The sequence below is a fragment of the Lichenostomus cassidix genome, chromosome 14 (genome assembly GCF_008360975.1).
Source record: "Lichenostomus cassidix isolate B80296 chromosome 14, HeHo_3.0, whole genome shotgun sequence".
Taxonomy (NCBI): Eukaryota; Metazoa; Chordata; class Aves; order Passeriformes; family Meliphagidae; genus Lichenostomus; species Lichenostomus cassidix.
In genome coordinates this window covers 5,597,703-5,623,213 of record NC_139495.1, presented here as the reverse complement: position 1 = coordinate 5,623,213, position 25,511 = coordinate 5,597,703, and the positions used below count along the sequence as shown (strand labels likewise).

Below are 25,511 nucleotides of genomic sequence, written 5' to 3'. Positions count from 1 at the left end.
ATTAAATTAAGAAAATATGCAAATCTGTTGTTTTGTTTCTCTTGTTTCTCCCTGACTTTTCGGGACAAATAGGTCTCTCAGATTATCAGACAGATGAAAAATATAAAGATGTGGAAAACAGAGCTGAATTTGGCTTAATGACAGCAGACTTGATCTTCCATTGCAAATGCAGAGAGGGATGTCAGTCTTTACGTGGACCTTGTAGTAACTGTGAATATATAACAGACTATCAGCACAGAAAAGTATTTTGCTATTAATGAGAATTAAAGCTCCAGACTGAGCAGTTTATTCTACTTACCTCAATTATCACATCTGGAAAATTATTCCTGTTCAATTAATGTCTCAGCCTTTACTCTAGGACATTGACATGAGCAAAGAGCTTCAAATCCTCTGGGGCCATGGTATAAATCTGGCTTTTTCACATGGTCATATCAGAAGAATAAACTAAACTTGATCCTGCAAACAGTGATGATAATTGCTAATCTTTTAGTTACTCAGATGGCACAGCAGCAGGATCTAGGAATGCCATGCAGGACACATGAAAATAGGTTAGATGTGATCAGGAAAAGAGTTTTAATAACAAGCTATCACCATGCACTGCTTGGAAATAGCAAAGTAAATGACTACAGAATCTGCTAAATAAAGCCCCATGCTTTGTAACTGAGCTAAAACAATAGCCTAGCAAGAGCCCCAGTGGGTGCCTGTTTCACACATCCAAAAATCAGTCGGGCTCCAAGTTGTGAGAGCTTGGCTTCCAGGAGGACCGATGTCATACAAGGGTTTTGTTCACAAGAGATGGCTGCTGACTCTTCACTGAGTGAAATAAATTTTCGTGTCATCACATTTTGCCATCTTTGAAAAAAACAAAAAAAAAACCAACAAACCCTCACAATATTCTGGAGCACTTGGGAAAGTACTGCGAGAACCAGCAAGAGCAGAGAGCCAAGTTTGATCTGAAGGTTTCAAGCAATGGAAAAAGATGCCACATCCCAAGCTAATTTAAATTATGGATCAGTTCCCTGATTACTCTAAAAAGAAAAACTAAACTTTTCCAGTCTGAATGTGCCCAACTTCAGCCACCAGCTTTTGGATCTCACATGCCTCTGTCTGTTAAAGAGGCCATTGCTATCACCTACCTTTCCCTCACAGATATGATAAATTCACCTTCTGCTTTGTTAAAATAAATGCAGCCTCCACACAGAAAACCAGGAAGATGCTGAGTGCCTTAAAATAGCATCTGATGCTGTTTTTTTGGATGTGCACTATTATATTTTTATTTTAATGCACCACACAGAGAAGTGCATTGTACTTTTCTAACGCAAATTTCAGCTGTCAACAAGCATGTCTTTGGATGATTTATAATTCAGAACTTGAATAAATACAAAAAAAAGCAAAATCCCTAAAAAGAAAGTGATGGTTTGGGGGGGGTTTGGTTGTTTTGGGTTTTTTTTGTTTTTATAATTTCTGAAAGCAAAAAGCACAGTGAAAACCCAATTTCTTTTTCTGCCTTCTTTAAAAGAGAAAAGCAGAGAGAAGAAGAATCTGGTGGTGCCAAAGGGTTAAAGTATCCCATTTCGGGCAGTCTGAATATCTGAATTTAGCAGCTGACAGTGCATGGTGTGTCAGTCTCATACAGCTGTTCCAGTTGATTCAAAGACCATCTTTGTTTCTCCAAATCTTAGCAACTGTTCCCTTTTCCCGAAGACAATGATAGACCAGCTGTTACCTCACAAGATGCCATGTACTTCAGGTCAAAGTCTTTAGTAAGGAACTTGTAAAACAAGAACTAAATCATTGTTTGGGTTTGTCAGGGTTTTTTTTTTTCATTAGAAGAGAGTTAGCAGCCTAACAGTCGAGTAACTTACACTTGGTATTCCCATTAAGTGCACCGGAATGACAGAGAAATTTCATCTGGTTGTTGGGCTGAATTCTCCCTTTCTATACAGAAAAAAAACCCCACCACTAAATCTTGCAGTATTACAGAATATTTTTTTTGTTTGAAGGTCAGTGTCTGCTTTTCCAAGCACGGTGTTCCTAAGCAGATGTCACCTCACCATGGAAATGCACAGGTCTGACCATTCAGAATACAAGATGGGGATTTTCAAGAGAACCTTGTAAGAGTTAAACATTCACTTCCCACTATATATCAATCAGTGGGAATATCCAGTTCCTTCAAGCTCTTTGAACATCCTCCTCTAAATGCATAACTAAGCAAGTTAATCACAGAGCTGATCCTCCAGTACAGGTCATACCCCACTGGAAATGGGCAAACTTTCAAAGCCAGGAAAGCTGCAGAATCTTCACCTAATGAAGACTCATGAGAGTAGGAGGAACTGTTGACAGGTTACCTACAACCCTTTTTGTGGGGGGAGAAAGGAAACAGCATTTTAAAGAGCTTTAGTTGAAATAAACTCCTGTTCATCTCCACACAAAGACAAATTGCTGCTTCCAGCTGCTCTGATGGAGAAGACAAAGACTTGCTGAGAAGAGTGGACCTTCTTTTATTCAACCTTTGTGTTTAGTTCTGGAAAGCCTTAGCGTTGAGTAATGTATTTTCAGAACCACTGCCAGCTAATTGTTGTGTAAAGAAGCACACAAAGGCACAGTCACATATACTGCAGCGGTAGAAAGATTTTACAAGGCCTGTTAAATTCAGCAGTAGTCATAATTTTTCTGTTTTATATAGAGAGAGATAAGTTTAGACTCAAGATTGTTTCACGAGCATGCATGAGTACTATTTGCCTCAGGCTATTTTTTCTAGATCCAAAAAGGATTTATGTAAATAACTTCTCTGCTTTAACTCTGTTTTTCAGAATGGGTGACATGCTGCCCATATGTAAACCAGTGCTTTATGCAGAATTAAAAATAACCCCCATTAGGCATGGCGCCGCCAGTATTTGTGATGAAGAACATAAACTGTCTAACAAAACACTGAGGGTGAATCACAACCCCTAAAAAGCTACGAACTGACAGTATTTGTTCCTCAAGATAAAAATACCCATAAATAGCAAATGTGTGTGCTTTTAGTTTTGTTTAAGAGAGTAACCTGCCTACCAGGCCAAATACTGACATCACAAAAAGTACAGTTTGCTGCTGTCAGGCTCTGCAAGGGGATTGATACCAAGGCAGATCCAATCTCCTGATGACTGCTGAGAGCACAACTTTGCATAGCTAATTTAAAGACTGCTGCCTGCAGGCACCACAATGGTAATTAAAGACAATAATTCTTGGATAAATGAGATGGATGTGCTGGAAAATAAAGTCAGTGCTAAATTCACAGCTAATCCTTCAACGGAGAATTGGATCATTTATTTTCCAAGCGGCTGGGCAATTCTACCTGGTTTCATTTCCATCTCTGCTGCCAGATGATTCTCGTCTCCAAAATCCGTAATTTTTTCTAGTTTAAGTAGTATTCCTCATTGGCAAGCTCCAATTCAGCAAGACTGAATGTGCTTCCATTTAAACACATGAATAGTGCCTTTGACATCCACAGCAAGTCAATGGAACAACTCTCAGTTAAACAACGGCTTTTAAATACCAGCAGGAATCAAGGCCATAAACAAGGCACAAAAGGCATAGAGAAAAGCTGGATTGCCAGGCAGTTTACCTGGAAAATACCTCGGTGTTACCCAAAGAAAAGCTTTCTTTAGAGTGCCTTGGTAAATTTGAGTTTCCTTTTTTTTGGTTGTTTACAAGCAGAATTCCCAGGACAAGCTAATCATCCAATACCACTGATGATCAGAAAAAAAACTTCCCTCACTGTGAGGTTTTACACCAATTTCTTCTGTACCAAACCTGTTACATGTGCATAAATTGCATATTCACACCTCCTCTGCTCCCAAGACAATCTCCTGAAATTCCAGCACAGGTGGGACATCCAGGCTTTTACAAACCCTCACAGGATGCATCTGCACAACACTGGGATCATGCTGCATCTCCTCTCTTCTGCTATTCCCAAAAAGGAGGGTGAAGAATCCTGTCCAACTCTGGTCACCAAAAATATTCTACTGTAACCCAAGGAAGCCATGTTATGGATCAACAAAGCCCTTCAGCCCCCACTCTGCCATGCCTCGCTGGGCAATTTCTCTCTCATCCCTTAATCTTTCTTTTCATCTCTTAATATTCCAAGTGGTTTAGCTTGACATCTTGGGCACTCTTGGCAAGGCTACTGAAAGAGGTATCCACACATCAATTTCCATCCTCTGCCCTTGTCCAGTGACCAGGAAGGGAAATGAAGGTGCACTTTTGCCATCAATTAGTTTGATTTGCACCCCTGCTGCTGCCAGAAGGGAGGTCCTGCCCAGCCCACTCCTTCCTTCCACCTGCTAAAGCATTTCAGCAGCCAGGCACAGGGTGGGAGGAAGGACCTGCTCTGAAAATAACCCTGCAGGGTAGGAGGATCATTTTCCAGAGCTGCCCTGGCTCACCTGGCCAAGAGAGCAACAGGAACATGCAGCCAAGGTTTGGCACTCGCTGTGTTACTTCCTCCTTTGGTACCAGCTCAGGATTCAGCTTAAATCTCTGGTGAAACCAACCCTGAGCTGTCTAACTAAAGCATTTTGAGCACCAAACTTAGACTCTACAGCAGTCAGAGTAAATATTCCCCCTTAACATCCATGTGTGTTCAGCACATGTGTGTTCAGCACAACGTGTGGAGATACAGAAATCCCAATGCAGAACCATGGGAAGGGAACTTTTCTTGCACTGCTCTGCACACTGAAGGCATATATGAAGCACAGACAGAAGCTGAACCTGTGTTTGTTTTTTAACAAAAGAGTTAAGTTACAAATGCAAGGAAAACACAGGATGTGTAATGAATATGTCATAGCTGTGGCATCCTGTTGCTAAAATATCTTGCTCCTGAATGGTGCCTTCTTAGGTTTCTTCCACATATATGAGGCTTTCCAGCTGGCCTGCAGCCAGGGCTTTAATAAAACATGGTATTATTCAGAAGTGAATAAAGCTTACAGCAATAAGAATGTCCTTGAAATTCGCTGATCACCAGAAGTTTCAAGAAGATTTTCGTATGAGACCAAGAGGACAACAACTACAATTCACATGTTAGCTATGGAAAGCCACTTTTCTCATGATAAATTATGCCTGGACAGAAAAAAAAGCCAAGTCAGTACTGACCCAGATGAAAAGTGTTCTCTTCAAGTTCATTTGTTGGTACTTTTTTGTGCCTTTAGAAGAGCTCAACATTTTAGTAAAAGCATTAAATACCATTTTCTGGCTCTTGCTTTCAAAGCCATTTCACACCATTATACTCTTCAAAGAAGCCAATTTATTAATAATGTAAGTAATAAAACACACAAAAGCATTCTGAAAGCTGTTGCAAGCCTTACAGCTGCCTGTACATTAGTAATAAATGCTTCCAAAAATTACAACATTAACTAAATAGCTACTCTCTTTACTCCTTGATGAACAAGTTTGACATAGCATTTACACACAGATATGGTGAACGTTTAACCTTTCCACTTCTTTCTGTGGTCAGGAGGCCACCGAGGGACTGACAGATGTGGCTTGTGACTCAGCAGAGCAGACTGGCACTGGTGACATCCTGCAAGCAGGAGTGACACTCCTGCTGCTCTCAGCCCTGCTCTCTCCCCTACTGGTTATTTCAGCTCTATTTCCTTCTCCTCCTTGGCAATCATCAGCTTTGGGTCCAACCTGCATTCCCACAGCAGCTCACCTCTGAACTTCCTCACTGCCCCCCTCTCAGTGGCTGCCCCTGTCCAGCAGAGACACAACATCCTGTCAGTGAAATGGTGAAAAATTACTTTGTATTTTTATCCGCAGAAGAAAAATGAGTAATTTCTTCCTCTTGATTCCCCTTTGCTATTCAACATCACGGCAGAGCCAAGTGGGTGTACTTGCATCCCAGCCTTACGTGATGAATGACAAAAAATCTTCATAGCTACACTGCTGGGTTAGAAGAGATTAATCAGAAGAGGTTAGGAAAAGGTCACTCAGACTGGCCCCTTGTCACCAATTTTGACTTTACACACCATTTCACAACTAGGAGGCCTTGGAGGACATTAATCTGCTGGATATCCAAGAGTGGGAGAGGAAATAAAACGCTGCCAAGTTATGGGTGTAATTCTATCTTTGCATAGACAGAAATCCTTCAGTGGCTGCAGAGCCAGAGCAGCAGAGAGGCAGCAGCACAGCACCAGCCCATGGGCAAAACTCTCAGGCATCACTGGCCAAAAGAAGGGAGAAAGCTGATGCAAGTTCTTAATGATCTTCAGAATCATGAGGTCACATTAAAGCCAGGAGGGAGAAGATCAGCAAGGAGATTCCCCTTTTCCACCATTAGAACCTACAGCACAGGCACTGCAGACAAACCATGGTTATTCAAATAAGAACAGCAGCTCCCTTACAGCTAAACCACATTCCCACTTCAGGTAATGGGCATTCTGCCCCTGGCTTTGAGAGAACCAGGACTTCACTCCAGAGTTTAACCAAATCCCACGAGAAAACAGTGGAGTGCCACGTTGCTTTGCAGAGCTGCACTGTTCTTTGCAGTATTAGCAACTCTTGAACATTTTGGCAGAAGTTGCTGATGATTAGCTCTGCTGCTTTTGGTACTGTTGCAGTTACATTTCCCTTTTATTGCACTTTTCAGCATCATTTCACACCAGAGACTCTATGTGTGTGTAGGACATAGATGGCAACCCTGCTTGAAGCATGGCACCGGAAAAGATGTAATCTAATCTAAGATGTGACTTGAAGAAAAATATTTCCAACACCAGTGCAAAAAGATGCTTGTTTACCTTAATTTCAGCATGACTTCTCATGCAATCAACCATTCTTATGGAATATCTAACACAGAGATAATGCAATGCTTTTATAAATAAGGGTTTAAGTTTCACAGCTGCCAAGCAGCAAATGCAACACAAGTCAGAGCAGGCTAACATAAATATCTTTTTGAAGAAAAGAAAATGTAAGAGCCATCCTTTGAAAATGAGAAATTGCTAGTCCATCCTTCCCCCACCTGAACACCTCCTACATTTAGGTCAAACATGAAATTAGATTAAACAATGATAGTATCTTCACTGTAGAACGCACTGAGGAAAACAAACACAAACCAATAAACACCACCATTGCAGCACAGAAAATAAAATAACCTTACCTAGCTTTCCACCATTCCAAGAGCCCAAATGATGCAATTCACCACTTACTTTACTGAACTGCACATTTACATTAAGAAGATGCAGACTGGAAGTGATGGCAATGGTGTGCTCCAACTTGCTGACTTCTCCACACTTGACAAATGCAACCAGACAAGGGTAAGAGCAGGATGCCAATTTATTCCTTCACTGCAATCTTGTTGCAGAGCAGAATGTATGCATCCTTCTGTGAGATCCTTTTCTTTTTCCTGGTGTCAGCAATAGCCTGCTGTGCTCATCATGAGGCTCAAATGAGGCCCCTGGACACATCCCTGAGCAGGGAAATGGTCTATACCTGAACATGCTCCAGTGCACAACCCAGGAGCTCCTAAATCTTTTGACAGCAGAGGCAGAATACACCTGGTCAAGCCACAGTTTGAGTCTCCAATGCATCTGCAGCACACACATGGGAGCCTGTGCAGGTCTCTTCCCTCTGAACACATATCCATGGCAGGACAGAGGTAAATGGGGCATGGGGAATGGATGGGAGACACTTTGGTCATGATGTACAGTCAGCACAGCAAGATTGTCCTCGAGTTTTTGTCTCTCACCCTACTTTGATAATGTATCACTGAAATGTCCTTTTTCCAGCCCAAAAACCTATCCTCTCAGCACCTGTCACATCAGCATGCTGGCAGTATAATCAGGATTTACAGCACTTCTGTACAAGAATTCTCCTCTGTGGGTGAAAATGCTAGAAGAAATGTGCAAAGCTAATCCTCTTCTAATTACTCCAGAAATCTGCATGCTAACGTGATATCCTTAAAATTGCAAAGTAATTAAGCTGTGTAAACATCTGCAAGAGGGAGCAAAATTTGCACACTTGGAATGTGCTTTGACTGCAAGAGTTTGAGTAGCCCCACCGAAGGACTGTGCTGCTGATGTTCTGCCAGAACTAAAACCATCAGTGCAGACAAAGTTTTTGTCCTTTCTAACCATGGAAGCACAGAAAAGTGGGGTTGGTGAGGATCTCCTGACCTCACTGAGCCTTATCTACTGCAGAGCAGGACTGATGCTTGTCATTCCTGGCAGACCACAGTCTAATCTGCCCTCAACAGCCTCAAGTGGTGGAGACTCCACAACCTACCCAGGCAGTCAGAGACCTCTTCTTGGATCTGTCTTGACTCTGTTCTACTGGACTTTAACTCTGTTCTTTACCCTCTGGCCCACAGAGCAGTTTATCACTCATACACCACTATTCACACACAATTATAAGCTAATATTACATCCATCTGCCCCAGCTTTTATTCTGCAGGCCAACAATCCCATTCTTTCTTCAGAAGTGGTGTTATCTAGGTCTGTGATCATTCCACCACTCTTCCATGAACTTCCTACAACTGTTTATGCTTGAAATGCAGTGCCCAAACTGGACACTGTGTCCAGCTGAAATCTTTCCAACCGTGGGACATCTTGCATCTTCTGTTTACTTACCCCAGTAAAACATCAGTATTTTCAAAAAAAGCTTGACATTGGTGACTATTATTCAGACCATGAGTCACAATAAGTTCCACACAGTTTTTTAAGGAACTACCAAAAGTTTAAAACTGTCTTATAAAGGTGTTCTTTCTGCCTAAGGAATACTTCTCTGCACCTGGCTCAGTGTCAATCCACCCTGCTTTTACTAGAACAATCCTTCAGCTTGTCAGCATAATTCTGAATTCCACCCTTGTCTCCCAGTGTTTCAGCAGCCATTCCCATCCTCATGTCAGCTAAAAATTCAACACTCACAGTCTGTCCCACCGAGGCTACTAATGACAATAATGATGAAAAGCAGAACAACCCCCTCAATATGCCTTTCCATTAGAATGATGGACCAGTGATAACTGCTATTTGGTGCAGCAATTCAATCACTTCTGCACAGACTCCATGGTGATTTCACTGAACACACAATTCCCTTGGCTCTTTATAAAACCATCATAAACATTAATGTCAAAAACATTACTGGAAGTTGAGCTGTTTGGCCTCCTTTGTGCTTCCCCCAGCTTTACAACTTGCTATCAGTTCTAAAAAGACATTTTCAAGTTTTTAAAAGTCACACTGGCTGTTGCTGAACTCCTTGCTCTCCTCCAGGTGCTTACACATAATGTGTTTGTTCCAGTTTTTCCAAGAACAAAATAATTTACCTGTCTTTCTCTTTCATCTCTTTACAGACATTAAGCTTTTTCTTTCCCACTCATTCAGCACTTGACCTGTCTTCCCTGAGTTTCAGATGTAATGACAAATGCTTCTGAGATTGCTTTAGCTAATTCCTTAATGACAAATGCTTCTGAGAGTACTTTAGCTAATTCCTTAAGTTATCCTAGAATAAAGTTTATCTGGCTCATCTGTTCTGAAAATATTAAATATGTCTGAAAATATTAAATAACCTTGTGATTTTACCCTCTGTCATAATACCATGAGCATGTTTGAGGGTGCAGCTAGTGTGACTCAAATGCATCAGTGAGAGCAGTTCTGAACCCTGAGCTGAAGTTTAATCTGATTTCTTTTCCTCACACCAAGCTGTGGATTCCCTTAAATCATTAAGCACCTCATACCTTCGTTCATTGTCATCAAGATGAGCAAAGAGCACGTTCTTGGAGATGGCCTTTGCCAGAGCAGTCATAGTTTTATAGTCCTTTGGAATAACCTGTGGAGAAGAGAATGAGGGGTAATTACATGCCTGGTTGTATTTCTTCACAAATCTACAGAAAATGCCACTATTCAAGAAAATGGATGCAATTTGATTTCAGGCACTGAGACATGATTAGGCTGTAATACAAAGGCACTAAGAAAGTAATAAATTAGTTTTGTTAATGTGAGGATAAGAATTTTTGTTCTCAAAATGACACTCAGAAAGGAAATATAAGATCAGGGATGACTGGGGAGAAAGATATCCATAAAATACTATAATTAGCAGGTAGTGGCAGCTGTGTAGTCTCCTTTCAAATCTCTTGGACTGAAGAAAATGTATTTCACATTTCTCCTCCCTCCAAACAATACCAGAAGCAACCTACTTTTAAAACCAGGGAATTAGCAACACTTCTTTAGGAAAAAGGTAAGAAAGTACTTTTCAGTACTGGCAGTGGTATAAGGAACCAAGCTCCTGACAGGCCCACTTGAGTCAAAATCCTGTGCTTTGGCTTCATGGCAAGCAAGAATACTTGCATTTGAGAATGAAGAGGTGTTTTTTTGTTAATTGGAGAGATGTCAAAAGTCCTGTTGTGCATGAATTTGGTCAAAATAAAAGTTGAAATTCAGGAGTATTTCCACTTTGGAAAGTTAGGGTTTTGATTTTGGTAAGCATCTAGGTAAGATATCCATAGATAATGTATCTCTGTATTTGCCAAGTCTTTTCTGCCAGTCAGATTATGAGTGACACAAGAAATTTGTAACAAAATAATGACCTGTCAAAGATATTCATTGTCTTTAGTAATGTGATTTTCCTCAATAATTTCATTGCAGCAGGACAGAATCAAGCCTAGCAAAAGTTTTAAGTGTTAAATAAACCTTACTCCAATCTGAAAATCAGTATCTGTTTGTCCATCTCAATTACTGCTCAAAAAAGGTCTGATAAGGGGCCCCTTTTACATTTTCCTATGACAGAAATAGTGTATTTGTGTTACTTAAGTTACTACATATGTTGATGTGTAGGTACTTCCCTCATCCTGGAAAGGCAAGGTACTACCCATCCAGCCAAAAGAAGGATGTCTCAAAGGGGAAAACTGATACAGAATCAGTTCTCACAAAGAACTATCAACATTTATTTCACAGGGAAATGCAGCACTGCAAGGATCAAAAGTTAAAGTCACTGGTATTGGCTGCTGCAGTCATTCCATTACTCAAATTGAGTCTAGAGAAGTATACATGGACAAACTGTATATTTGTATCAGAGTGAAACCTAATCTAATTTATCTAAGAGTTAAAATTTCTCAGTATTAAATAAGCATTCAGGCAGTATTTTACTCTTGGTTTTCACCCTATCAAAGGATCACTGAATTGAATTGCAAGCCTGAACTCTTGCTTTATTAAGAATACTCCAGCTGCTCAACTTACGGCTGATGAGCCAGAAGGGTAAATAATCAAATCACTAAGACATTCAACTCCAACCTTTCTGGCTGATTATGAAATAGTACTGACTAGCCTTTCTCAGGGTAAATGTGCAGCAGGGGAAGCCACAAGGCTTTGTGGGTTGGTTGGGGCAGGGATACAGAAAACACAGGAGAGATTGTTGAGGTGTAACCAGGCACCTGACCAAAATCAAAAGCTGGGAAGGACTGCTTGATCATTTCTTACATCCCTCTTCCAAATAATCCCTGAATGTTCTCTTCAAGCTGATAACCCTCTTTAGAGCAAGATTCCTGTTCTGTTAGTTGTTAAGTGTGTTATGTCAGATGTGTTGACAAATACTGCTTTCTCTAGTTCAAGGATGAACTAACCCTCCACAGAGATCTTCCCTAGAATGGAGCCATGCCATGTGCTTGCTCAAATCACAGAGCTAAATCTCTTTTGATTTTCTCTCCAGGGATATAGCTCATTTCAGTGCCTCCAGTACTACTCATTCTATAGCTCACCCTTTCAAGGGATCCTTCAAACTGGCTTGTGACCCAGATGTGTTTCTATCCAACACCTGAATTCAAGCCAGCAGCTCTTCCTCACTACTATCTAAAATTCCATCTGTTTGCAATAGTTTAACACAACCTTCGCCTTGCTTTTTTACCCTTTTAAATTTGTTTCATAATTTGCCCTTTCAGTGTCTCCTTTTATTTCTGTATTCTACAAATCTGTTGCAAACCCACATCCACAGGATTCACCATGGGATTCCTTTGCTCATGGCAGAACACAAAGCACCAACACAAATCCTCTCAGTGCTAGTTCTGTCTTCCTTGCAGCATCTGTGGCTTTGCAAGAAACCATCCCCTAAATTATTATAATTTAAGTTCTGACAGTTCCTAGGAAATTAAAATCATAACAGGGCTGGTCACAGAACACACAGAATATGATCTGTATTGCTGCTTCTGGATCTTGCCTGCTCATGCTACTGTCAGGGCTCACTGACATCACTGTTGAGAAATGAAGAAAACAAAGTTTACTTCAGGTTCCATTATAAACATAAAAGAGTTACTCAGGGAGGGTGGGAAGGAATGTTTCCTTTGATTTTCGGAAGAGTCAGATGGAACCCATAATAAGCAGAAACAAATGTGATCTCTTTGTGGAAGTTTTTTAGGGGGATGTTGCAAAAGGCACAGAAAGAAAAGTGTTTTCAAGTGGCTTTTGAAGTATCACCCAAGTTTTTTAACAGAGCAGGGCATTCATTAATATCTTGACCACAAAATTCACCATACACTTGCAAACATTATTTAACTGCCACAAGAATACTCTTACAGACTTGTTTTTAGGATGAATGGCTCTCCTAATTCTTATTTTCTTGGGACAGAAATCCCCAGAGCAGCCAGTGAACTTGTATCACAAGCAGATGACAAAAGCACATCTGACTGCAAAGGCAAAAAGCATTCTGCCAAAAAACAGTGACTGACAAAATGTATTCCCATAAAGAAAAAGCTCTTTGAGTTAAAGCTACTCCAGGCGTGCAAAAAAGCACATTAGTTGCATCTGTCAACCTTATGAAATACATTTTGAGCCTGGCTCCCTAAACAAACATGACATATGCTATTGTAATGTCTCCCTTTTAATAACCTTTGAAAGCTTTAGCCAGTTTCAGAAAAATTTGCAGAGTTATTAAGAGATGTCAAAGATATAACATGCCTAGATGTTTTTGTGAAAAAGGCAGTGAAAAAGAGAGAAGACCAAATTTGAGTTCCTGGTGAAGAAATTACTGAATTTGGGATTGGCATTTCTTCAAAGACAATGGTCACATAAAATCACCCAAGTATGGTCAACAGACTTCCAAAGATCAGTAGTTAAAGTGGTGCCCAATCCACATGGGAAATATGTGCCTGAGTGGACTAGGAAACCTAAATGCCTTAGGTTCAAGAAAACCTGAGGCAGAGCTGACTTTTGGGAGAAAAAAACCAAACAAACAGGAAATGCAGCAATAGAAAAGCTGTTTTCCAAAAGTGTGAGGTTCTGACCAAACTCAGAAGACACTGAAGTCAGTGAGTATCAAGAAAATAGCTGAGAATTCCTGACCCTGTTAGACAGGGAAACAGATTAGCAGCACATCCCAAAAAGGAAGGAACAGAGAGAATTGGGAGTGCTGAAAATCAGAGAATGCTGAAATCCCATTGATGGGGAAAGTCCTTAGTCAAGGAAACAGCAAGAGAACTTGAGTGTGAAGATGCTCAAGCCATGCTCATGCCAGCACATCCTCCAGGCTGCCCCAGGAGCCCAAATTAGAGACAAAACACAAATCCCTCGATTGTCTCGTCCATCTCAGAGCAGGGAGGTGGCACCACACTACCTTTCTGACGTAGGACACAGCATCCTCCTCGGTGTACACCTCTGCACTGACCCCTCCCCGCCTGCGCCGCGCCTTCACCACCGGGTTGGGCGGCGGAGGGGAAATCTCATCGTCGTGAGAGTCCGACTGCGAGCTGGACTTCTGCCGAGCCAGGATTTGCTTGCATTCCTCCTGCAGGGGAAAAAGAGACAAGGAAACAGGTTTAACCCATGGAGCTAACTGCTGGTGTACTCAATCTGCCCTTCTTTCATGGCTATCAGCAACCCCTTTGCTTCTATGATTGGGTGAGTGTCGATTTGCACTGCTGGAAGGAAATTACAGATTTAATAAGAGTAGGATTGACTGCAATGTGTGTACAGCATCGTCACTCCTGCACTTGACCTGCTCAGCTCTTTCTCACACTTCATGCTAACCAGTGTGTATAAAATGCAGGCGTATCTTTGCAGCTTCTCCTGGCTGAGAAAGCAAAATAACAAACCTCTTCTGCTTACTCTCCAGCATCACAGGTGTTATTTTCTCAGTTGGCTTGTTGTCTCTTGTACAGACAACTTATCAGGAGTCACACATTGATATATTAGATAGGTTTCTTCCTGTTGCTCTGCTTTGCAAGCTTACCATCCCCATAAACAACAAAGATGCTCCCTACTCCAGAATTTCTGCTGCACTACAGATTTACAATCAGTGGGATTCCTTCCAAGCAAGTAAGATCCAAGGTAAGCCCCAGAGGACTGTGAAAGAGGATGGCTGGCCTAGCACCAGCTGGCCAATAGGGAGGTTATTCTCCAAATTACATGCTTGGTGAACAGAGAATAAAGTAGGAAGGGGAATCCCTGAAGAGAGAGTAACAAGAGTAGGAAACAGGACAGAAAACTTTCAAGAAAGGAGGTCAGAGTTGCAAGACTGTCAATTCATACACTGAATTTGACTTCTAAAGGATTGAGAAAAGCCAGATTACCCATAATTACAGTATTTTCCCAGAGCCCCAAGTTCTATCCCTCAGCTTCCTGGGATTCAAGGCAAGGCATATAGGGGTAAAATTCCCTTTGCATCCTCCAGGCCTCTGTCCTGCAGGAAATTTCCAACCAGACTTTCCATTCAGAGCTAGGATGGCAGTCAGTGGAGGAGGAGCATCTGGGAGCACCAGCACGAGACAAGTGGCAGATCACCAACACAGCCAGCTGGTCTTGCTGACAGAGGAAGTGAGTTATCCCCAGCTCATCAGGTGTGGCACCAGAAAAGGGCAGCACAGAAAACTGGCACAGGATCACTGCTTTTAAGCTTGCAAGAAAAAAATGGATGATTTATATATGTTTTGCCACTGATGTTTACATCAAATCCAGTCATGCCACTTGTCTTTTCTGGTCTAATTCCAGTTTCTTTCCCACACCATCATTGGCACTGCCCTTCTCATTTACCTCTGACTCCAGTTTTTGATGCACTATTGCTGCTTGAAATAAATAACTGAACAGTATTTCCCATGCTGCATGACTCAAAGAAACAAGTCACACATTCTTGTTTTGAAGAAGGCACTACTGAAATATTTAGGAGACAAGCTTAGTGATAATATGCAGCAGGTTGGCTAAAGATCTGACTTTTCAAGATTCTGATCTGAACTCAAAAAGTGCCAAGTTCTTTCTGAGATCAGCTGGGTTTTTAATTTGGTTTACAACCCCAAAAATCCCAGGCTACAATACAGTCGAGCTCAGTGCTACAACCAAAAAACCAGAATTTCAGATTTATTAAATCCTTACTGAAACTTTTTCATTTCCCATTTAAATTTCAAATAGCAGCATTAGATATGCAAAAAATGACTCAGCTGGATTTTCCTATCATGTAAAACCTGCAAATCCTATTTAAGCATTCTCATCAACTTCTTCCCTACTCCTCTCTGTCTCCAGATTCCTTAACTACAACCAATTGTAATTATATTTAATAGCTAGCATTCAACAATGAAAGCTATAACTGAAGAATTTCAAAGAACATTATTGACTATTGCAGTTTATGCATCTCTGACAGCGTTAATGTCTCTGATTATATTAAATTAATATTAAATTAATATTAAATTAAATGCACCTTCTTCATGGGCTTAACTGAAAGGCAGTGAAGACTTTTCTGAAGAGTAGCAGCTGAAAGTTAACTAAAAGGTGAGGGCAAGAGGGCAGTCAGGTAACCAATGATGTGCAGCACTTACAGAGCTCTTTTCATACACAGCATATTTACTCAGAGAAGAGTAGCAGTTTGCCACATTTGAATATAAAATGCACTCTTCCTTTTCAGTACACATCGCATAAAAGCCACTTCCAAGGAATTAATAAATAATATCTCCCCTGCCCCAGCACAGATTTATATACAAAAGAAAGCTCGGTGAGATAAAATTAATGTTACAAAGCATGCTCTTAAACTCAAATACTTTTAGAAGCCAAAAAGATATTAAAGGATTATAAAAGTGAGTTACGGTGTGATTCATTTTAAAAGGAAGTCTCTTCACTACAAACTCCTTTTATATAAACAGCAGGCAGTTGGCTTTTCCCTGTGCTGCTGTTTGTAGCCTGGGAAGGATCCCCATTCCTGAACTAGAGAGTGTCTTTTGCAAATAAAAGCATTTGCTCTGTCCTGGGCTGAGCTTTCAGAGACACATCTTCCATATATCCTGGAATAAAACTGCACAAATGCAGCAAATCTGTGAGAAGAGGAATGAGCTGTCTGCACAAGAGTTCTTCAAACACCAATCTTCAGACATGGCTTGATGTGAATCCCTGTGCAGAACTCATTTCAAGTAAACATCTCATCATCTTTTGTTGTCATGACAACAAGCAATAGCTCTCTCTCTCTCTCTCTCTTTGGATGGCACTGATAATTCATAATCACAGTGCCCAGTTATGTCCACCTTCAAATGAGAAAACACATGGAAAACACAGCTGCAAGGCAGTGGAACTGCCTTTGATCATCTCTTTCCTCCCTTCAGTGGAGACACTCCTGACTTGTGGGACACTCAGGGGCTGATCCAGACCACAGCCCAGTGCCATTTTGGGTGGCCTTGCTGGGATTTCAGCAGGACAGGAGTCTCATGCTGCCCTGTGTCACACCCTGTGGCTACCTCACAGAATTTAGGGAGTCTGAAGTGACAACAGAGGACCAGGTGAGTGCCACTGACTGAAGGTCCCAGAGTCACAGTCCAACACAGCAATGCATTAGCACACCCCAAACCTACAAACATCACTGTATAAAATAACATTTAATTTTATATACACTCAATCTGATCCCACTGCTGTTCCAACTGTGTTACCAGTGACCAAAAACCTAGTTAGAGTTGGGAACAAAAGCCCTTCCTGGGACAGTGAAACTGGAATACCATTATTGACTTCAATGATAATAAACTGGAAAGGAAACAAAATATACCATCATTGCCTCAAATTGAAAGGAAAGAGAACCAACAAATACAATTGCAGTGACCAATTTATCTTTTGAATGTCCACTTTCAGCTACAAGAGGCTGAGGAATAAACCACAGGAATTTAGCATGTGGTCCTCAGCATCTTTCCCAGGTAATGTTTGCATGAGTTTTTAATGAGTTTAAGCACTGCAAGCGAAGCAACCACAGTGCTGCTTTAGTTTTTAGGTTTTTAGGTTTACCTTCCTCTCAGACAACTGCTGAAGTGCACAACCACTTCCTTACCCAGAAGCTTTCTTCTCTATCAGCTGGAGAATTTCTAAACAGAAATTCACTTCCTCTCTCAGTCTCTCCTTTCAGTCTTTGTCACTACCTGAAAACTCAGCTGAGCTGAAGGAAGGAAAGCACCTAAAGAGGCTCCAAACCACTGTGCAGCCTTACAACAACATCCCAAGAAGTCTTTCAAAAGCAAGTCAGACATTTGATATCGAAGCTCAGTACCTCTGCTCTGCTTCCTACAATGTATTCACTGCATTCAAAAACAACACCATCAAGCACACTCTAAATGGGTTTTTTTTTTCCCTCAAGCACACTCATAAACTTTTGTGACTGACAGACCTGGATTATTCACAGAAAACGTGCAGGAAGGTTCAGGCACAGGTAACTAATCTCTCTTTGCACTGGAATTGACCCAGAGGAGATGCTTTCAATCCAGGAGGATTTCTAGCTCCTCTCACCACTCCTGGAGGCTGATGATTTATAGCAACCAATAAAGGCCAAAGGCAAAGCCCTTCACTTTGCTGGAAGCATGGGACTAGCTGATGCCATCTCTAAAAGCAGGAAAACCCTGGGAGATCTTAATGTGTTTTCCAGTCTTATCTTTGCCACAACTGACATTCTTTCTGATCATTCAGCCTCGCTATTCCCACAATCCCAACTGTTGTTCCACTGCCTTCCCCCTGCTAAATGCTGCCTTTTCTTCTCCAGCACTTCTAACAAATATCTTTAACATCCTCTACCCACTATCCTGCTAAGGTGTTTACCCACTCCATAGTTATCCCCCACTTTGATTACTATTACTATTACTATTAATTACTATTACTGCATCCTCTCTGCATCTCAACTCATTCCCAGTTTCCAATCCAGGCAGAATTGTCCTGCCAAAAATCCACCTACTCTGATGACACTCCAACTGCACTGCTGACCTTCCTAAAACCCTTTACTGGCATTGTTTTACCTCCTGCAATTTGTTAACGCTTCTTAATCAGTGTCTTCAGTATCTCAACCCATCACCACCTCTTCCCTACTTTCTTACTTTCCTTGCCTCACAGCAAAGTGAGAGGTTATGTTACAAAACACAGACCCTATTTTTGATACTCAGAAGCTTATATAATCAAAGGGAATCAGAGCCAACACTTCTGATTCTTAAAATCCAGCCAAATAACAATGTATGCACGCAGAGCTTGTGTAAGAAGACACATGCCCACAGAAAAGTGGATTTAGTAACCTGATGAATGCAAAAGAGAAGAGCTTGAGATGTGAAACAAAGGCAGCTTCCAGGCAGAATTCCCATGCTCCATCACTGCACTCCATTTTTGTTAGGGTTTGACTTTGAGATTGGGAAAGCCATTCACATTCATGGAGACATAAAATAAACAGGAGCTCACCTCTAACATGTTCCACACAAGCTTGAAAGAGCATGGGTTTGCTTATAACTAATTTTATTTCTGAGAAAAAAGCTTTTTTTTTTTTTGTCTTTCTGCTCTTATTCCCTTCATCCTTCACCCTTCCCTAAGCCTCCTGCATGTAGGAAAGTTTGCCTGAGGGGGTTTTAAAAATTCACCTTGTTTTCCTTTACCTCTTCCAAGAAAACTGTCACCTCTCCCAACACTGCCCGGGGCTGACTCTGGCAATCACAGAAGTCCCACCTGAGCTGGTTTTCATCCAGCTCTTCCCAGCACTGATATCAGAGGAGAGGCAGGAGCAGAGGCTGCCCAAGCCTGCTCAGAAGTGCAGTGACACTGCAAGGGCACCTGGTGCTCCCACTGTTGAGTTTCTGTCACCATCCCAGGTATGTTCTGCATGCTTTACCAACATTTCTGACCACCAAGGAGATACCACTCAACTGCTTTGCAAGCTTTGAAAAATACAGAAATATTTGTCTTACTGTGTTTTATAAAACTGTTTTGTTAATGCATTTTTTCTAGAGTTTTTTCTCCGTATGATTTTGCTTCTAATGCATCACCTCTCCCGAGCCTATCTGAAAGGAACGAGTTACACTTTGCATAATAACAACCCGTACTTTTAAGGGTGAATTTCATTGGTTTAGACAGATTCTGGTGGATATTATTGATTGAAAAATTCCTTTCTGTGACAAAATATAAACACTGGGAGAGAACACCGCTGCAGAAGAAAAGCCTAGTGCCAAAATGTTGCTGCTGGAATACCTTTGGTCCTGAAACTCTTTCTGACAAGAGAATAAAGTGTATTTTGCTAACAGAGGATGATTTGTGGTTTATCGCTCAGATAAACCTCTGCAGGGTGCAGTACCGCCCAGTGCCGCCAGGGGGAGGCGCGGGGCAGCGCCTGCTGCGTTATTTAATTGCGAATTTTTGAGTTTTTCGTGTTTTCCTAAAATTCTCCTTCCGATGGAACCTTTAGACATGCGGCATCGGCTTGGATCCGTAAGGACACCGCCGACACACAGAGAGTGGTTTTATTAGAGCGAGGCAGTGCTTCCTGTACGTGCTGAGGGCAACAGAAGAGAGCTCAGGTGGAGAAGGTACCAGCAAAGCCCAGCTCAGCCAGCCCTGCTCTGAAATACTCACATGCAAATGGCTTCAGCAAAGCCCTCGGTAATGCCTGAACACATCCTGCAGGTTCCTGCTGCTTCCTCTTCTTTTGTGCCATTTTCTTCATTAGTTCTACTCTTTATTCTAATTCTTTGCTGCTGAACAGTTGAGCTTAGCCTGGCAAGACAACTCCACCTTTGATTATGTAATCGTGGCACTAAACAGCCTGACACCAATGAAATTTTTGCAGGCTCAGTGTGGCTAAAAATACAAAGCTTCGCCTGTAATTTCTCAGTAATTAACTTTTTCACATAGAGTAAGAACCAGAGAAAAAACATGGGTTCCCTGTTTTTTCTGCTATGCCTTCTTTAGTCCCCAAGTAAGCAGGACTTAATTACAGCTGTTAAAATGATGCCACAGTTTCTTAGCTAACATCTATTCCCCCACTCCGAAGAAAACCAATTTCTCTCCCTAAGGGAAAGGTTTTCCTCACTCCATCCACCAAGCAGGTCCACATGGTCAAAGTGAAACGTAAAACAAATTGTTCAAAGGAAACATCACAGTTTTTAACATCTCAAGTATCTAAACTGTTTTCAACTGTTTTCTGTGCTCAGGGGCTTGTTAGAGATTTTTACAAAGCAACTGTTAATGTGATCAGAGTTGATGTCACCCTAAAGTCCTTAAAGGTCACAGCATAAAAAAGTGATTTGCAAACTTCAGAGCATAGAAACACAGATTCCCACAGATTACTGGCAACTTAAGACAAGCAGGTCTTGCCAGTATTAAGTGAACAGCAAAATGCATAATTAAGTTCTCCCACGATTATTTTCAGAGTTATTTTCAGGTTTTTGATACTGTACTCGATACAAATAAGCTGCAAAGTTAGAAAGGCATCAGGGTGGGCATTCCTCCTAACATCAGTACTTCTTCAGAATCAAACATCAAACATCAAACCTCAGTCTCCAGCACTTTATCCATCAGTATTTATCCCTTAGTATTTATTCCCAGCCCTGTCAGGCCATGTCCATGCTGTGAACAGAGTGGCTCAGCCATGAGCTGAACACTAGCCCAAGACACTCCACATCCCCCAAGCATTACCTCATTCCCTGGCTCTGCTCTCAGCTGCTCCTACCAATTCCTGCCAAAACAAACCTGCTCGAGACATGTTAGACCTAAGAGTGATGTTTGGGGCCAGTTATTGTTGTGGGGTCAGGGGTTAGTCCCTGACCCATTCCCATTTGGCAGCAGGCTGAAGGCAATGGACCCAGCTCTGATGTCATCAGGAGGTGAAAAGCATTTATGATCCACTCTGATCCTGAAGATCATAATAAATTTTGCTTTTATGAGTCGATTTTATGAGATGGAGTTAAGAATTAGCAAATACACTTTTTTTTTTTTTTAATACACTCTTCTTTTAAATTCACCTCTGAGGTAGCTCAGGTACATTGGTGTGGATCAAGCTCTACTTGTTTTCTACAAGCACATTTTTTAACCACTTGAAAAATATCCTACACCTCATCTCTAAACTTCCCACATGATTTTTTGACAGATAAACTGTTATTCTACTGCTCTCTTCAGTGGAACGTGTTGTTTGTCTTAATGAGTTTGGAAAATAACCCCAAAATACCACACTTAGGTGGGAAAATGCATGACTCTGTTTAGAAAATCGTGCTTAAACCCAACAATTTGCACTCCTCTCCCTACACAGGACCAAAATTAAATGAGTTAACAGCAAATGCACCATGTCAGTATTGCACATTTGCAAAAATCTAATGACCAATTGCTAAATTCACAATTCCATTAGGATTCTTCAAACTACCCATATATGACAAGTGTATAAAAACAGGGTAAAACTTACTGAAAGATTTCTCTGTCTTTAGAAGTCTTCCTTCAGCTGTTATCATGCAACCTACTAAGTCAAAATATTATCCTACAGCAGCTAATCCTTCACAGTGCAATTCATCCCAAGGAAGTCCTTGGAGATGGTTGGGAAACAAGGAAGTCAAAGTGCTGTGGGAACAAGAATTACAGTGCTGGAAAGCTCCAGAAGGAGCCTAAAGCCTTCAGGCTCAGCAGGCTGCTCCAGAGAGGCAGTGCCAAGATTGTGTCCTCCCACAGCAAGCACAATATTCCCTGCAGTTGATGCCTTGATGTGTCTAAATCATCTTCCATTTTGAGACAAGTGATATCCATCAGCTGCTGTGCTGGCATCCTGATTGATGTCCTACAGAATTGTGTTATCTGCTGTTCTCTTTGGGAAATAATAGGAGATCACATGAAAGAAGATGTAATTTGTCAAGGGCAGGAACTGCCCTCCTGTCTCGGGTCTGTGTGCTGTGTTAACATCAATAAAGCCAAAATCTCCCAGTACACCTCCTAAAGAAATCCCTCTAGCTATGGAGCATATCCCATAATACTACAGCATATTTGGATTTTTTTTTTCAAGAATCATGTTTATCCTTCTTTTCAAGAAGTCAAAAATTGCACATATTATGATGGATAATAATTCACAACACGGTAAAGGAAATTCAACTATTTTGACTCTCTCAAAATGGCTCTTGGCAGTTAAAAGTTTAGAATATACAGAATTAAGAGACTTTCTTTTTCATAATAAGCATTACAATTAAAAACCATCTTGTACTTTCTACCCCTCTCTGATGTCCCAGGCATTTTTACTGGGCTGCCACCAAAATGCAATGTTTGGGTTTTTTTAACACTACACAAATTTGGCATATACTCACCTATAGCAAAAGGCATCTGAAAAGCAGAGAGTGAGATGTATTAAATGTTTTACATCACTGGGAATACATCAGCCTTATGTATTACTCACTCTTGAAGCAAGAAACTATGAAAACCTCATCTCTTAAGCCCACAACAACAAATGTTCACACAACGTGCTTTTCCTGCAAAGACACCCAGAGGTTTTAGTAAGAATTTGTCTGGGAATTTTCTGAAATGTTTCCCTCTCTCTCCACTGCTTTTGAAGACAGTCACAGTTAGTGAGGTCTCTCATAATGCATCCCCCATCAGAGGATCCTGGGATAATCACTGCAGGCAGGAAGAGCAGGGACATTAAATACCAGACTGTTCAATGATTTTGAGAACTTGCTGCTTCCCTGATTTTGTTCAGTTTTAGGGGAAGTGAAAACCCCACCACCTGGCAGTGGAATAAACAGGGAACAGCTTCTTTTGCACCCACAGACAGGTTCTTCCAAGAGATGGAAGTTCAGGATATCACGTCTCACAACATCAAGTATACTCACATCAATTCAGGTCATTTTTAACAGGTGCAGTTTGATGAGATATTATAATCATGGTGTTATGCACAAAAAATTCTAAACAATTGCCAATATTACAGCAGACATCTGCAAATGATGGGTTGGGGTTTTTCCTTTTAACAGTTTGCATTTTCACAGTTGCGTGATAATTTGAAAAGAAAATTTGAAAGAAAAAAAAATTTACCAAAACATTTGAACTCTTGAAACAACCTTTTTCATGTTATAAATGGAAAATGTAAAGTCACCTGAAAACCACTGACCTTTTCTAATTTTTCAAAGTGTTCTCTGAGGAACTTCATGGGTCGGTCTGGCTTTGCTATACAGAGGTTCACAATGCATTCTTTTAAAATCTGCTGGATGTTGTGTTTCTGAACATAGAGTTCACATCCCTTCAGGCTCTCATCTTCTTCCACATTGCAGGAAGCAGCAGCAGCCATCTTCAGGCTTGTAAACAGAAAACACAACCTAGGTAAGAAAATGGTGCAAGAAAGGGATAAGAGACAATTCCCAAATCCTTTGTCAGAGAGATCTGAAGGAGCAAAGACATTTTAATATTGCCTGTTGCCTATTCAAGAGTTGCTGAATTTGAATGGTTTTAATGTTCTGGGGTTGTATGCAGAAATGCTGAACTGTGTCATCTTTGTGTGATCAACATCCCACTAAGTACAAGAAGAGGATTTTAACTCCTAGACAGTGATCAATCTTTGGGGAAAAAACAACAAACCGGTGAAATTAACCCAATGAGGCAAGGAGTTCCAAACACACTATTAAATGACTGCATAAAGCCTTGCTTTGCTATCCCCGTGGGGACTCCCTCTTGTCACCAGAACCCCAGCTTTCGGCTACAGAGATTTTTGGACAATTTCAGCATCTCTCCCTTTCCCAGCATCTCCCCCTTTCCCTGTAGGACCTTCCCTGGCCCCGGGGAAGCTGGGGAGGAGCGGGCAGAGCCCCGCGAAGCGAAGTGAGTCCCCCGAAGGGAAGTTTGGTGACTTGGGGGTGGGGAGAACAACCCCAAATCCTCTTTATTTCCCCCAGCGAGGCCATGACCGCTCCGTTACGAGCGCGGAACGCGAGGGCAGCTTTACCCCGGCCCCGGCCGCTCCTGCCCGGGCTGCGGATGCCGGGGGGCGGCTGGGACTGTGCGGGGCTGTGCGGGGCTGAGCTGGACTGTGCGGGGCTGTGCTGGGCTGTATGGGCTGTATGGGCTGTATGGGCTGAGCTGGGCTGTGCTGGGCTGTGCGGGGCTGTGCGGGGCAGGCCGGGGAGGCTCCGAGCTCCACGGAAGCGCTCAGGGCCCGGCCGGACAGCCCCCGCGGCAGCGCATCCCCGGGGCCAGGCCGGGCGGATTTGCCGCCCTGTCCCTGTCCCTCTCCCTGTCTCTGTCCCTATCCCTGCCTCTGCCCCTGTCCCGCAGCCCGGCCCCGCGCCCGGCCGGGCCCGGAGACCCGCGGGCCGGTAAATACCTGCTGGCCGGAGCCGGCTGAGCGGCGGCGCCTCCTCTGTCCTCGCCGGCGGTGGAGGCGGGGGAAGAGGCTCCCCTGCCGGTGTCCGCACTGCAGCCGCCGCCGCCTCCGCTGCTGCCCGCCCGCCCGGGGCCGCGGGGCGCCGCGGGGACCCTCCTCCCGCTCCCGCACAAAGGCTCCGGCTCCGCCGCCGCTCGCCCGCAGGAAGTGCCGCCGCCGTCACTCACCGGCGGGCGCGGCCTCCACTGCCGCCTCCGCCGAGAGGCGGCACGGACCGCTCCGCTCCGAACCGCTGAGCTCCGCTCGGAACCGCACGGACCCCTGTGCTTAGATCCACACAGACCCCTGTGCTCAGATCCGGACGGACCGCTCCCCTCCGACCCGCTCCGCTCCGAACCGCACAGACCCCTGTGCTCAGGTCCGGACGGACCGCTCAGCTACGAACCGCACAGACCCATGCGCTCTGCACCGCACGGACTCCTCCTCGCCGAACGGCACGGCACGGACCCGTTCTGCACCGCTCTGCACCGCACGGACCCGTGCAGACCCGCACAACACCGCACGGACCCACACAACGCCGCACAGACCCGCACAACGCCGACCTGCTCTGCTCCGCACCGCACGGACCACTGTGCTCCGCACGACCCGCACTGCTAGCCTCAGGACAGACCGGCCAGAGAAGATGGACCTGGCCGCCATGGACAATGGTCTGGCTATTGAGGACAGGCCTGGCCGCGAAGGATGTGAAAAGGGGCCAAAGGATGAAGGATGGGCATGGCCATGACGGACAATAGCCTGGCTATGACATATGGCCTGGCCAGGAAGGATGGCCGGGCACAGAGAACATCCTGGCCATGAGACATGTCCTGACCATCATGGATGGTGAGCTGGCCATGAAGGACAGGCTGCTGAGCCAAAGCAGGCACACGGCAGCCACAGCGTTGTCTGTGGCACGGGAGCTGCCAGCCCTGCTGTGCACGCACAGCTCGGGAAGGGCTGGCAGGGGCAGCTAGTCA

At 42.9% G+C, this 25,511-nt stretch overlaps 1 protein-coding gene across 2 annotated transcripts in view; it reads right to left on the bottom strand.

Moving 5' to 3' along the window:
- The window catches only part of PRKAR1B (protein kinase cAMP-dependent type I regulatory subunit beta), a 91,423-nt gene extending 66,700 nt beyond the window's left edge, over window positions 1–24,723 (bottom strand). The window contains exons 1-4 of one of the 2 annotated variants that reach the window (XM_085074627.1): window positions 24,496–24,723; window positions 23,290–23,473; window positions 13,570–13,740; window positions 9,707–9,798 (exon numbers count right to left, since the gene is read on the bottom strand). In XM_085074627.1, the coding sequence (XP_084930753.1) occupies window positions 9,707–9,798; window positions 13,570–13,740; window positions 23,290–23,466 (440 nt within the window). In that variant the 5' untranslated portion in view covers window positions 23,467–23,473; window positions 24,496–24,723. Of the gene's footprint in view, window positions 1–9,706; window positions 9,799–13,569; window positions 13,741–23,289; window positions 23,495–24,495 lie in introns of both variants that reach the window. The other variant, XM_085074626.1, reaches the window with a different exon arrangement.
- Window positions 24,724–25,511: the final 788 nt, after the last annotated feature.